This window comes from Mastomys coucha, unplaced genomic scaffold (assembly GCF_008632895.1).
Source record: "Mastomys coucha isolate ucsf_1 unplaced genomic scaffold, UCSF_Mcou_1 pScaffold2, whole genome shotgun sequence".
NCBI lineage: Eukaryota > Metazoa > Chordata > Mammalia > Rodentia > Muridae > Mastomys > Mastomys coucha.
The window spans coordinates 12,350,421-12,364,702 of NW_022196902.1; the positions used below are offsets into that span (position 1 = coordinate 12,350,421).

The 14,282-nt window shown below is 43.1% G+C and overlaps 1 protein-coding gene across 1 annotated transcript in view; it reads left to right on the forward strand.

Moving 5' to 3' along the window:
- Map3k5 (mitogen-activated protein kinase kinase kinase 5) overlaps positions 1-14,282 on the forward strand; it is a 199,500-nt gene that overhangs the window by 142,113 nt on the left and 43,105 nt on the right. Inside the window, exons 15-17 of the mRNA XM_031380745.1 lie at positions 7,658-7,791; positions 11,756-11,883; positions 12,298-12,434. Coding sequence (XP_031236605.1) covers positions 7,658-7,791; positions 11,756-11,883; positions 12,298-12,434 — 399 coding nt within the window. The remainder of the gene's footprint in view (positions 1-7,657; positions 7,792-11,755; positions 11,884-12,297; positions 12,435-14,282) is intronic.

Below are 14,282 nucleotides of genomic sequence, written 5' to 3' on the forward strand. Positions count from 1 at the left end.
TCCCTCCCTCCCTCCCTTCCTCTCCTATGTCTTTGTAGCTCTCTTTTGCATATTAACTGGCACAGGCCTGAGGCATTACTGCAGCATGCTCTGTGAGCTTGTCTCTACATTTTTCCCAGTGAACAGGAATAGAAAGTCGGCCCCTTGTGGGTGGTGGAGTGGGACAAACTCCATAGAATGCATGCTTTGCCTTGACTCAGACACCTGCGAGGTGATCTGAGACCTTACCGTTCCTCTGTTGACTTGCCTCACAAACACCTGTAAACAGAGACTTTAAATCAGTTTGGAATGATTAAATGATATTTCTTAAGATCCTATTTCTATTTTTGTACCTATCTGAAATGCGACAGCAAGGTGTCTGAAAATAAAAATGTCCCTTAGTATTGTTGAGAAGCTGTGTAAGATCAACATCAACTTGCTGTATATTAATTTTGTTGATCTTTTATCCTCTTACCAATTAAGGTTCTGTATTTAGGAGCCTGCTCATTAACTGACAAAGGAAAGGTAGACAAGAGAAGACATGAAGCTTTAATGTTAATCAATGGAAGAGATGTAAAATTCCCAGAAGGGGCTTCCTAGTCAGCTAGAGTTAATTACTGATGTACATCATTGTTGTAGAAATTTTCAGTCCCAATCTGGGACTTCTACCTGACCTTTGATCATTCAGTTCCCAGATAAAGGGCACACAACTTTTATTATTTATAATAAGCCTTAAACAGCACAAGAGCTGGGCAGATATTTACCCTCTATGTTACTAGAATTTACTTTCCTATCGATAACCCTGAGTTCATTACTTACTATGTCTTATCTGAGCTGCTTTTAACTCCAATTGGCCAATCCTCAGGGCCATGTTCTCTTGACTCCTAACCCATGGTCAGTCTCTCTTTGTCTCTGTCTATCTCTATGTCTCTCTGTTTCTCTCTCTCTCTCTCTTTCTCTCCTCCTTCACCTTTTTCTCCCCCTTGTGGCTCTCCTCTGACCTCCAGCCTGGGCATCCTAAACCTTGCCTATGTCTCATCTTTATTTACCATTTAGAAATAACTAGGGTACAAAGTCACAAGGCATCACTTGGGTCTATGTGCAGACTCTCTCCTCTCTGGGGCAACCAGATCTTGAGGAACCAGTATTAGCATTAGAATACAGGCAGCATCAGGCTAGCCCAGTAGAAGGAGGGTTAGGGCTTCAAGGGACAGAACACAGTGACATAGTGACAAACCAATGAAAAGCACTGAAAGTTTTGACAGTTTTGCAGGGAAGCTGCAGCAGCTGTTTTTAAAGGAGGTTTTGCTATGTCAACAAAAGCCTCCCCCTTTGCTTTGGTATTTTCAGTCAAAAATAATCTTCAGCTACACTGTCAGGACCAAGTGGATTCCAGGTAATCCACTCAGAAAATCCCAGTCGCCTGCTGTACAGTCAATTCTAATAGATTCAGGAGAGCCTGAAATAGAAGTTGATCCCAGCTGTCGTTGAGCCAGTGTTTCAAGACGAAACAAATGGATAACACAAATAAATAAAATGTATAGCATGATAGTGCTCAGTGTTAAGGGCAAATGAAGCAAAACTGGAAGGGTGGACTATAGTGTGGCAGGGATATGCAGTTTTACACAGGGGGGTAAGGAAGTTTCTTGAAAAATGGCTTCTTCAGTTGTGTGTAGCCCATGGGTAGAACACTTGCCTGACACGAGGGAGACTCTGGGTTCCTTCCTTATGTTTCTACCTACCGGATTTGATATTCTGTTAAAGGTATTGATGGTATAAGACTCTGTGGAGCCTTAGCTTACTGGGGATTCCCTGAGTGAACCACATGGAACCTGGATTGATGCAAAAAGCAAGAGGAATTTCTTGTTCCAGTGCACTGGGGTCGTCCCAGACCAAAGGAGAGGCGGCGACCCCACACAGCTTGTTCAGTGAGCTTTTACAGTGAGCTTTTACACAGTTTTCAGGGCAGCAGCTATTAGGCACAATGTGATTGGCAGAGCAGTGTGACATTTTAAACTGATTGGTCTTCAGGGAATGAGGTGGCAAGCACTTCCCTTGTCTGAAGGTGGGCGACGGTCCGTCCTGCAGAATGTGTCCTCACCCGCAGGTCGGTTCCTACCCTGTGGTCTGAGAAATGTTAATTAGCCTCTCCCTTCTGGAGGGGCAAGTATTCCATGACCTTTCCAAAGCCCCTGAACTGACCTTTTCAATGGTTATTAATATATTTTCACATTTATTAAGGAGGCAGTATAGACCAACTACTAATAATCCAGAATTTCAGGTCCACGAGGTGACTGCTTACGTGATGTGGTTTAGTCCCAGAGGAAATCGTCGAGACTTTAAAAGGTGAATCTTTCACTGTAGGTCCCTTGCCAAAGCTAGGACTGGGAGAATCGAAGATCTGTAGTGGGAGAATCAGAGATCTCTCGTGGGAGAACCCAGATCTGTTTGGAAGAATCGGGGATCTGTTTGGGAGATCACAGATCGGTTATTTGCCCCTGTCACTCCTGTCCTCCATGCCAGCTTCTTCTCAGGCCCAGTGACAACAAACAGAATGATTCTGCATGTATTCTTGTTGCTCTGAAATGCAACTGCTGTCTCCCTTAGCAACAACCTAACTTGCTAACCTATTGCCATAGAAATAGAACACAAGATTCAAGAGCAGCGTGGTGCCTTTAAAAGACCTCCCTTCTTTCTTCACTCACTTTTTTCTTCCCGTGTTTGTTGTTTAACAAATTGCTTGCATTATTCCTGTTGTTTGTCTCAGGTCCTCACATTCACATGCCTGTCTCTCAGGCAGACTTCCCTGGACAGGACAACCTTCATCCTTAGACTAAGCACCTCGCATAGGAGGGTTGTCTAACATATGAGTACTCTAGGCTCTTAGAGTGGATGCCCAATGTTGCCATCAAGCACGCTGCCACCTCCTTGCCCTCCTGGGGACTGCACCCCATTCTCCTCTCAGTTCTCGGTCTACCACATAGCCGATTTCCTCTCCTTATATAACATCCAGCTTCCTATCTCAGCTCCCTTTCAAATTACCTTTCAAATCTATATCTTTATTTTATAATAGAAAAATAAGCAGTAAGCCATCAAAGTGGTAACTGCCATTGAAATAGTTTTTATTTGAATCATTCTGTTTTTATTACAAGATCTTCTGAGTTTTGTTTACGACTGCCATTTTCGATAGAAGTCAACTACTATACCTAACACATAATTTAACAAAAATGGTCCTGGGATGCTTAGATTCCTGAGGGTAACTAAGCTGACTAAACCTATCAGCATACATGCTCTTTACTGGGCTAAATCAGTATTCTGTGGCAAACATATTTTCAACCAAAACTAAACTGATACTGAATCTCCCCGCCCCCCAGGCTCTTATAGCCCACGCTGGCCTCAAATTAGCCACAAGGCAGCTCTTTAACTTCTGACCCTCCTGCCTCTGCCTTCCAGATACTGACTCCAAATGATTCATTACCTGCTTTTAAAACTTTGTACTGTACTCTGACTTATCAAGCAAATCGTTTCTAGGCTAAGATAAGAGATGATGATGATGCAAACAAGTGGGCAAAACCTGGCCTGTGGAAAGTGTGAGCAGCGGGCACAAAGTGTAGCTCCTCGGTAGAATGTGTGCTGGCACGCGCTACTCCTTGGGCTCAGTCCCTAGTAAAGCACTGATAATAGTAACCAAGGGAGAGTGGAACATTTTGGAAGCCCATCAGTCACCTTGAGAAGTCAACAGATGGTTGGTTGAGGAGCTTGTTCCTGCGGCGTGGGGTAGAACTTTGTGCTTGGGCAGAGAGGCTTCTGCAGTCGTGTCCCCCCTCCTCCCCAGAAGAGACTGCGGAGAAAAGGGAGGAAATGGGTAGAGGGGGCCCGAAGGGTATCCATGCCATGCCAGGGAGTGTGCATCTGACCCTGAAAGCAACGGAAACTAAGAGAGATTTATATCATGATGTGCTGGCAGCAGGCGGAAAGAGACCGAGCCTGGTGTGGGCTTTTGTAAAGCCAGGAGGTACTGTACCTCCCATCCCTTCCTAAACAGTTCACCAACTAGAGAGTAAGCATGCAAATATATGAGCCTATGGGAGTGGAGCCTCATTCAAAGCACGGGTGGTAGGAAGAGTACAAACTCTTGATTCTGAAGATCTGACTTTAAACACAACTCTGACATTTTCACTAAAAAGAGCTCCCTTGCTGTGTAAGAATTAATAGGGGTCAGTATGTCTTTCTCACTATGTAACAAGGAGTTTGGAGATCAGGTGAGGAAGCTGATTTAACTGGTTTTTTTCCTTTAAGGTTTGAAGTACTATAATAATAGAAAAAGTTGATGAATCTCAGGCTAGCGTGTAGGTTTGTTTGTTTGGGAGGGACATTGGCAAAGTTGAGCTTCTTTGTTAATGGTCTCTGTTGGTGGGATTTCAGCCAACACAACCCAGGATGGCCAGATTCCAGAGCACAGGAACTAGGTGTGGCCACATGCACTCCTTGGGTGGTATGATTGAGGTAGTCTTCTTCACTGCATCTTTACAAGGTCCCTGTGTCGTGGTCCAGGTCTAGGCATATTGTTTGTCACTCCCTGCTGCTTCTGCCATGTCCCACCCCCACCCTCACATTCCTCATGTCTCAAGAAGTTCCTGATGTGCTGCGTTAAAAGACCTATCCTTCATCTCTACACTAGGCATTTGTTCTAGCATAAGATCTCTGATGTAGCTCTGGTATCTCACAGTGGATGCTCAAGGTTGCCAACAAGAGAACAGATACCTTCTTCCCAGAATTTGGACCATGTCCCAAGAGAGAGGGGTCTAAGATGGAGTCCTTCGTACCCCACTCTAACAGAGTATTTTGCCCAAGAGATATGACCTAAGTGCCTTCAACGAACGAGGGCTTCAAAACTTGGAGCTTAGGCCAGCATAGCCTGTTGGGCCCTCAGGGTCTAATTACCATCCTATGTTGTTGGCTTGTCCTTTTTATCTTTGCACTTATTATTTATTCATTTATTTGAGACAGGATCTCATGTAGCCCACCTAGGATGGCTCTAGCAGCCCTTGTTTCTGAGGATGACCTTGAACTTCTGGTTTACCTCCCAAGTTTAGGATTAGAGAAGTACACCACCTTGTTTCCTTTTAACATTTATTTAGGATGGTTAGAGTTGCTATTGCTGTGATGAGTTACCAGACCAAAACAAATTGTGGAGGACAGGGTTGATCTATCACCAGAGGAAGTCAGAACAGGAACTGGATCAGAGCTGGAACATGGAGGCAGATACCATGGGGCTGCTGCTTACTGGCTTGGCTCCCCAGGGCTTGCCCAGCCTGCTTTCTTGTAGAACCCAGGGCCACCAGTGCAGTGATGGCTCCACCCACAATGGGCTGGACCCTCCCCCATCAGTCACTAATTAAGAAAGTACCATGCCGGCTTGCCTGATCTAACAGGGGTATTTTCTTAATTGAGGTTCTCTCCTCTTAGATGACATCAGCTTGTGTCACACTGACATAAAACTAGCCAGCACAGTGTGTGTGCCCAAGAATGTATGCAAGCACACATGAGTGGAGATCAGAGTCTGTTCTCTCCTTCCACCATGTGGGACTTTGGGCTCCCACCGTAAGTGCCATTGCTCACTAAATCATCTTATCACCCTGCTGGCCTCCTGCTCCTTTTTATAATCTTCCTTATCTTTGACACTTTATTTGGTATCTTACTGTTTCCCTGTATCATGTCTGAGTATGAATTTATTTTTATCTCTCATTTAGAGCCCAGTTTCTAGGAACTGCATTTGGTTGTTCCAAATATTTACAGTCTGTTTTATTCTTTCTTGTTTTAAAAATTTCTCAGCTTATAATCTTTATGTACACATTTTTCAGTTTCTATGTCATGAGAGTTTCTTCTTTGAATTTGTTTGCTAGAATTCACCAGGTGTGGCAGTACATGCCTGTACTCTATCCTAACAGTCAAGAAGTGGAGGGAGGGGAATTGGGGCTGAGGCTAACATGAGCTACACAGAAAGACTCTGTCTCAAAAAAAAAAAAATGTTCTATGCATTTTTAAAATTTCTATGAAAACCTGATTTTTAAATCTATCCAGTATGCTGTATTTCAAAGTCATTTTCTTAACAAACATAAAAATCCATGAACATGGTCATCCTCATGACACATCAACGTTTAATGTTAAATTCTCTGGCTTTTAGGTATAAGAAATCATTCCTTTTTCAAAGCAAATAGTGGAGACCATTCCCTTAGGCAAATCTGTTGCTAGATCTGCACTCCAGACAGCTGTAGATAGTACAGGGGTGGGGCGGGGCGTGTCCTCTGGGGCTCTCCTGTCTACACCCATTCTTTGGCTTCCTCTAGGGACATAGCTTGAGCGTCAGAAGATCTTACGTCTCGCAGTTCCTGTCCAATGCTTGAGTGTACCTTTTGATGTGCCACCTCCAGTCTGATGTGGCTTCTATGAGGTGTATTCTCCCACCCCCATTCACATTGACCCTTGGAGGCTCAGAACTAAAAATGTTTTCTTTTTTACATAAAAGATCAAAATTTTCCTCTCTTTTTTATTTTAAAGATCCCTTTGGGACTTTTGAGTCTTGCTTCTTTCCTAGGTCTGTAGCCATTCCTGGGAGTGCTTCTCTCTTCCTTATAAATTGTCTCATTTTGAGTCACAAAAAAACATCGCATCTCGTAAGACTGAGGATAAAGCATAAACAATCCTTATTTATCCATCACCTACTCAGACCTCCAACTTTGCTCTTCCTCGAGCTCTGTCGAGGTTTTTCTATCCTGGCAGCCTATGAAGTACTTCAGTAGCACCCAAAGCACCCTCTAGGGAAACCTAGAGGTGGCAGAAGAGACAGGTGTCCTGCCAGGTAGATGGTGAGAATTGGAACACTGGGGGGGGGATGCGGGGGTTGCGGACTTCGAGGTTTCCTGGAAGCACCTTCACACCCCAAACAATGAAGCTACATGGTATTTGCCACATGCACTATCAAACAAGAACATTCTACCTGCCTTGTGTTGGCAGTGTCTGGTTTTTTATTCTTATATTTTTGGTTGTGAGCCTAGCCTTTAACAGCTGAGCCATCTCTCCAGCCCATGGTTTTTTATTCTTAGAGAAGTTGTTAATCTTTTAAAAAATAATTTTAAAGCTTTTCCTATTTGTTTATTCATTTTAATTAGCATAAAATAATGGATTCCATTATGGAATTTTCATCTAGATCATTCTGCTTTGTTTATGGATTACCCCATGGCTCATCTTCCCACATACTGGTTCCCTTCGCCTCCACTAGTGGGTCTTCCTTCTGCTTTCATCTCACACACACACTCACATATGTATATATAAAATGTATTATATAATATATTATAAATATATAAATGTATAATAATATATAGTTCTTACTCTTGCTACCCTAAGAAGCTTATCTTATTATTTCACTTGTAAGGCCATTGTTGAAGTAAGGAAAATGTTTGTGAAAAAACCTAGTATTTGCTTGGTCGTACCAGAAATCCCAGCACTTGGGAAGTAGAGGCAGGAGAATGGTAAAATCGGGGTCAGTTTGGGCTATAAGACCCTGCCTAGAACAAATAAATTTTAAAAACTGGTATTTAAAAAGTCACTTTCAACTAATGTTTTGATCTTCTGTCTTATCTCCTTCCCTCTTCCCCGCCCCCGCCCCGCCCTGCAGTATGACTACGAATATGATGAAAATGGAGACAGAGTCGTGTTAGGGAAGGGCACTTATGGAATCGTCTACGCAGGACGGGATCTGAGCAACCAGGTCAGAATTGCTATTAAGGAAATCCCAGAGAGAGACAGCAGGTATGCTAACTCTTGCTAATAAAAGCTATACTAACATACTTGGCTTGTTAACCTTGGCTATAGTCTAATTGTCAGAACTGTCGGGAAACTCTGTTGTGTTCATTCCAACTCAGGTTTGTCTGTCCATCTAGTGATTAGTACAAGACTTGAGTTGGGAAAACAATGGCTTCCAGTGAGCCGAAGGGAGAAATGGCCCTATGGTTGTTGCAGCGGGGTCCTACTGGATCAAGGTGGTTCATAACAGAGAGGTGGAGAAGCAGAGTCCTGCTGTCCAGTCTGCCTTGTAAGGAGCTGCAACAGCTCGCTCCTCCAGCAAGCAGACCATTGAACCCATTGAGAATCCAGCAGCTCTTTTGGCTCCATCAGGGAAGACTAGAAACTAGTCCTGAGCTAGAAAGAGAGAGACAAATGCCGGTAATCATAACTGGAGCAGAAACTACCATAGGAATGAGTGTAGGCTAGAGAACCTGAACTCTGACCAGTGGACTGCTGGAGGCACAGGGCAGAGGGGTTTAGAGGGTTAAGAATTCCAAGGGACCCACTCATGAGCAGCCCCACATTTGTGTGAGTTTTACTTTGTAAAGTTCTACCACACCTTCATTATAAGTATAAGAGAAAAATCCCATTGTGTTTGCGGCAAGGAGAGGAGAGGAAACCACTTTAAAATATGTCAGAGGATTTTATTCTCTTTATCAAGGCATGCTCTCAGAGAGCCTGGCCTCTCACGAGATGAAAGAACATGAAAGAATCCAGTTCAGCAACCTGTCTCACTGAAGTGGGAGACTAAGGGGGCACAGCAGAAGTGCCCAGCAGCCTCACTTGTGACTGGGGCACAAGACTAGTAAGCAGTCTCACCCCTGCTTACCACAGCCCATCCCTCCCCCAGCCTGCTTACCACAGCCCATCCCTCCCCCAGCCTGCTTACCACAGCCCATCTCTACCCCAGGAAAGGCCTGTTCACTGTGGTTCTCCTGCCTAAAATATCACATTTACCTTTCAAACAACAGCGTAAGGCATGCTGAAAGGCAGAAGCCTTGAAGAGCATTAACACATCAGAACCAGAGCCAGATTTGGCAAGTAGGAATTAGCAGATGGGGGATTTAAGATGCTGAGTCTTCTAACCTAAAGAGTGGACACAGACACGATGTGCGGCTCCGAGGCAGAGTTCTCTGAAAGCAAGTAAAAAAGAATCGCCAGAGAGCAGAGGCACAGCTTCAGACACACAGCTGAGACCTTCCCTAGCATAGCGCTTGGAGTATAGTTGGTAGGTTGAGAGGAGCTTCCAAAAGGGGTGGGAGACTTAAAAGAAGTGGAAGACAGAAGAATCTAAGAACCGTGTAACAGCTACAAAATAGATCTACCTGATGGGTCACCAGAGACAAAAGAGGAGAGAGACAGAGGAATTTTTGAAGAGACAATCACTCTAGCCATATATAATAATAGGCCAACAAGCTGGGGCCATGTACGAGGCTCCCTTCTCAAAAAAAAAAAAAAAAAAAAGACGGAAAATGCTAACCTAGATGACTAGCTGGGCAATTGAGCCTGAAAAGGTTCACAGATGAGTAGGTTTTTTTTCCCAGGCTAAGTATATGTAGTATCTCAAATGCTAGCGATTTCTTGCAGTTTTCCTAAAGTAGCCCACTTTCTTGACCTGAGAAGTTATTGCTTCATCCTCATTTAGATCTTGGCCCTTACACTGGTGAAAATGGCTGTGTGTTTTCAAGCTTTTCCATACCAGAGAGGGGTACTTACCCTCAGCTCAGTTGGACCCTTGATTAGTATGGTAAATGTTGAACTAGCCTTGGTTTAACTAATAGGATTTGGACGCTTGTGTCTCTTAATCTTACATGTAGACATTTATGGCTTGATTTTCAATAGAGGGTCAGGAGCTAGGATGCCTTTGATTGACGAGAAAGTGAGTTAGTTGCTTATATCAGGTTAATGATCTTAATCTTTTAAATCTATGGAGACAGTGTGTGCCACTAATCTGTATCAAGATCAATCCTGAACTAGTCTCTAAGTGTCTTCCATCCCTGCAGAAGCATCTTTGCCTTCACAGCTTAGAGTCATTCATGACCTGAGGGTCTTGTTGGTACTAATGTATAGAAGTAGTTCTGTGTCCGCTCATACCGTATCAAAGTGCTCTTGCTGTCTCTCACTGATAAACTATTAAAGGACCACTTTAATGCCTGCTTTTAATTCCTGCAGCAGTTCTAAAGGTGGAAATAAAAGAGCAATATGTCTGAAACATGGGGGAATTTCCTTTTATTTCCTTGCCAGATCTCTGAGGATTATTTTATAGCTTATAAAAGTTTATCTCAATTAAGTGAATTTAGATCTTCATTAAGTAAGAGCTTGTGGTAGAACTCGCCCTGCACTGCTTAAAAACACCATTATTTAACACTGATTTTACTCTTTGTTATTGTCCTTCTAAAAAGCTCCCATCTGTTTAGTTGGATTTGTCATTAGAAGTCTGAACATTCCTTAAGGGTATGTCTAAAGCAGGAGAGATCAAGTTTGCGTGTAATATGCCTTAGTGTAATTAAGCTTTTCATATCTATAGCCTTATTGTGTGTGTGTGAGAGAGAGAGAGAGAGAGAGACAGAGACAGAGACAGAGACAGAGAGAGGGAGAGAAAGTATGTGTGTAGGGGAGTGTAGGTGTGTGTGTGTGTGTGTGTGTGTGTGTGTGTGTGTGTGTGTGTGAAGGACTAGCATTGAATTGTTAGTTATAGATGTTGATACTCCAGAATATTTAGCTTATTAACTAATGCTTATAAAAGAATGTTGGTTTGAACTGCCCACTCTAGGTTGCAACAGATCAATCCAAAATGGAATTATTTATGTTCAGGTTTGATGTCACCTATACCTGATCTCATAAGGTCTGACCTTTCTGTAAATCAAGATTTATAGCATCCAAAGGAGGCCACCCAGTCTAAGCCATCAGAATAATGGCATCCTCCATATGTGTGAACATAATAACCTGAAGCCAGCCAGTTGCTTTTTGTACCGTGTTGTTTTCTCATTCTTGCTTAAACTACATTAAGCCGGAGCTGTCCTGTCCTGTCCTGTCTTCTGTCTGTTTAGACCGGATGCTGTCATGAATTACCAGTGAAAGCCAATTAAATCATTAAAAGTTGATTTGTTGAAATTTATTATTTGACAATCTATACAATATCTGCATTTTGTTCACTGATTTTGCTTTTCTTCTGAATATAAGCTTTACAAGACCTTATTTAACGATCAGAAACACTGTGCTAGTTCAGAAATATAAAACACTATAGTTTGTTACGGTTGCATGCTTTATTACTAAGCACATGATTTTGAACTCCGGTGTATAGCTGGCCTTTCAGTGTAGAGGTTTAGGATCAGGTGAAAATCATAATATGATAGACTTTGTGGATTCAGAAGGTGAGGGGTTTGAATGAGTGTACAGAAAGAAATTGGAACATAAACGATTTTATAGTTCTTACTAAAGAGTTGATGAACTGTTGGGAAGTTGTGGATGAACATGATTAAGATACTGGGAATATTTGCCTTCCTGAACAAGAGCCCCCTAGCATAGTGGTTGTGATGATGAAGACAGTGGAGCAGGCTGCCATGCTAACAAAGTGGTGTGAATAGTATCTAATCTCCTAGGTCAAGTCTTAAGTCTGCCACTAACTTTGTGATTTTTGGTCATTATTCTATTAATCACTTCCCTTGTCTGTAAAATGGTGTCCCATAAATAGTACATTTAGTTAAAAGAAATGAGTTGATCTATGCCGGGAGCTTGAACAATACCCAACACTCCCCCCTGGTCCTGCCACAGCTGCAATGACACAGAATTTATGAGAAATAAAGGCCTTAGACGGTCATTGATTTTTATTTGTGGGCACAGTTTAGCTGGCATTTTTCGTGTTGCTTAAGTTAACACTCTAAAGTCTGGCTGATGCTTAGCATACTGCCATTTGCATGTCTTCCAGATACTCTCAGCCCCTGCATGAAGAAATTGCCTTGCACAAGCATCTGAAACACAAAAACATTGTCCAGTATCTGGGCTCTTTCAGTGAAAACGGCTTCATCAAGATCTTCATGGAGCAAGTCCCAGGAGGTAGGAGGTGCCTGTCTCACTTCCAGAAGTGGGGATTTCTACGGCCTGAGGAAGAGCTAGATGGAATGGAACTTGTGAGAGTCCAGGTCTTGATTTATCTGTGTCTAGACAATGGTCAGATGGGTGAAATGACCTTGAGGCTTCTCAGCAGACAGTGCAGACATGTTGTAACCGGTTTAGTTGTAGTCACCGTGACTTGGATTAAAGCTAGCAACTGAGCTTCCTATTACTTTGACTGTTGATAAAGACTGCCTTCAGAATAGGGATATTTTCAGCCTTACTTGAACCCAGGTTACCAGTAGAGTCTGGCCTACTATGAAGAGCCAGTGCCTTCTGGCTTAATTTAGTGTCAAGTTCTGTATATGTTTTAAAGAGCTTGGCTGAGTTCAGCCCACTGTTTCTCTTGTCTTACAGGAAGCCTCTCTGCTCTCCTTCGTTCAAAATGGGGCCCATTAAAGGACAATGAGCAAACAATTGGCTTCTATACAAAGCAAATATTGGAAGGATTAAAATACCTTCATGATAATCAGATAGTCCACCGGGATATAAAGGTAGGGTGCACCATGACTTAGCCTCCTGGGGTCCTTTCTGGGTAATGACTTTATTATCCAAAAATGTCATGTTGTGTTCTAAGTGTTCATGGTGAATGGGGAGTAAGGGAATGGGAGCAGTCACAGAGCTGTCAGTTCTTGTCCCCATGCACACTTATGTTCATGCTGTTGTCTTCCATACAGTGTAGCTCCCTTACCCACTGAAGCCAGTAGACTTTGCTGCCAATCTGTGGAGTTTTCTAGCTCTGTAGGGTGCACTTTAGTACTCCCCTGCTGAACAGGACATGGCCTCTTCCTGAGGAGTTGCCAGGCCTATTAATCCTTATACAGATTCCTAAAATAAAAATATCAGCTCCTCTTGAAAAAAGAAAATTCAAAACTAATAAACCCTGGCTTTTTGAAATTAAACTATAATTGCATCATTTCCCTCCTGTTTCCCCTTCTCTCTCTCTCTAACCCTTCCCCTGAACCCTCCCTTGCTTTCTCTCAAACTCATGGCCTCCATTTCTTTAATTGTTGAGATATATATTTCTAAATATGTAAATACAATCTGCTCGGTGTGTAAAGTGTTACTTGACTTCAGGGTTGACCCCTTGGTAATGGAGACTCCTCCCTGGGAAGGTTTCCATTTTCCCTGCTTTTAGCATTCCATACCTGCCTGTAGCTCTTTGTCTAGAGTTAATGCCCTGTGAGATTTGACTTCCATGTTAGTGTGTCTATTGCTGTCATCCTTGTCCAGGTCTTGTTTAAGCAGCCGTGTTGATGAGACTTCTGGGTGTAGCATCTCTGACATTTCTAGTAGAGGAAACCTCACAGCAAACTTCTGTTACTTTCTGGATCTTACAGTCTTTCTGTCTTCTCTTCTGCCATGACCCTTGGTCCTTTGGTGAAGGAGCTGTGTTGTAGGTGTATTGTTGGTCCTTTGGTGAAGGAGCTGTGTTGTAGGTGTATTGTTGGTCCTTTGGTGAAGGAGCTGTGTTGTAGGCGTATTGTTGGTCCTTTGGTGAAGGAGCTGTGTTGTAGGTGTATTGTTGGTCCTTTGGTGAACGAGCTGTGTTGTAGGTGTATTGTTGGGCCTGAGTGACATACTGTCACTTCTCTGCATTTTGATCAGTTATAAGTTTCTTTATTGGTCTCTGTCTATTGCAAGGAGAAGTTGCTTTGATGAGAAATGAGAACTACACTTTTCTTTGGGCATAAGCATGAATGTTTAGAATGGAGTTAGGAGTCATGATGGTTTAGTAGAGTGGTAGATAGTGGTTCTCCTCCAAGATTCATGACTTTATAGTCCTCTGCGAATAGCTGGGTTTCTAGTACTAAGCTTGATTTCCCTCTTGTTGAGTGGACCTTAAGTCCAGTTAGAGAACTCCTGGTTACCAGTAAATATGCTTGCCACTCTGCACTCTTAGCAATATTGTGCAGTGTTGGTTTTGGTTCATAGGCATCATAGCTGGGTACTTCCTTTCCTTGGACGCTTGCATGACATCTGGAATAGTGAAAGCTCGGCCTCATGGAGGAAGCTCTAAAATCAGAACCAGCTTGGAGCCCTTATGTCTGTGTCCAAAGTATATGGTACGTTCAGCAACAGAGACTTCCATTCTGCCTCTGGGAGGCGTCCAAGGCAGTGGCAATAGCCATGTATGGGGAGTCTCTTCAACAACTCTGACCCACATGCAATAGCCATGCATGGGGAGTCTCTTCAACAACCCTGACCCACACGCAATAGCCATGTATGGGGGAGTCTCTTCAACAACCCTGACCCACACGCAATAGCCATGTATGGGGAGTCTCTTCAACAACCCTGACCCACATGCAATAGCCATGCGTGGGGAGTCTCTTCAACAACCC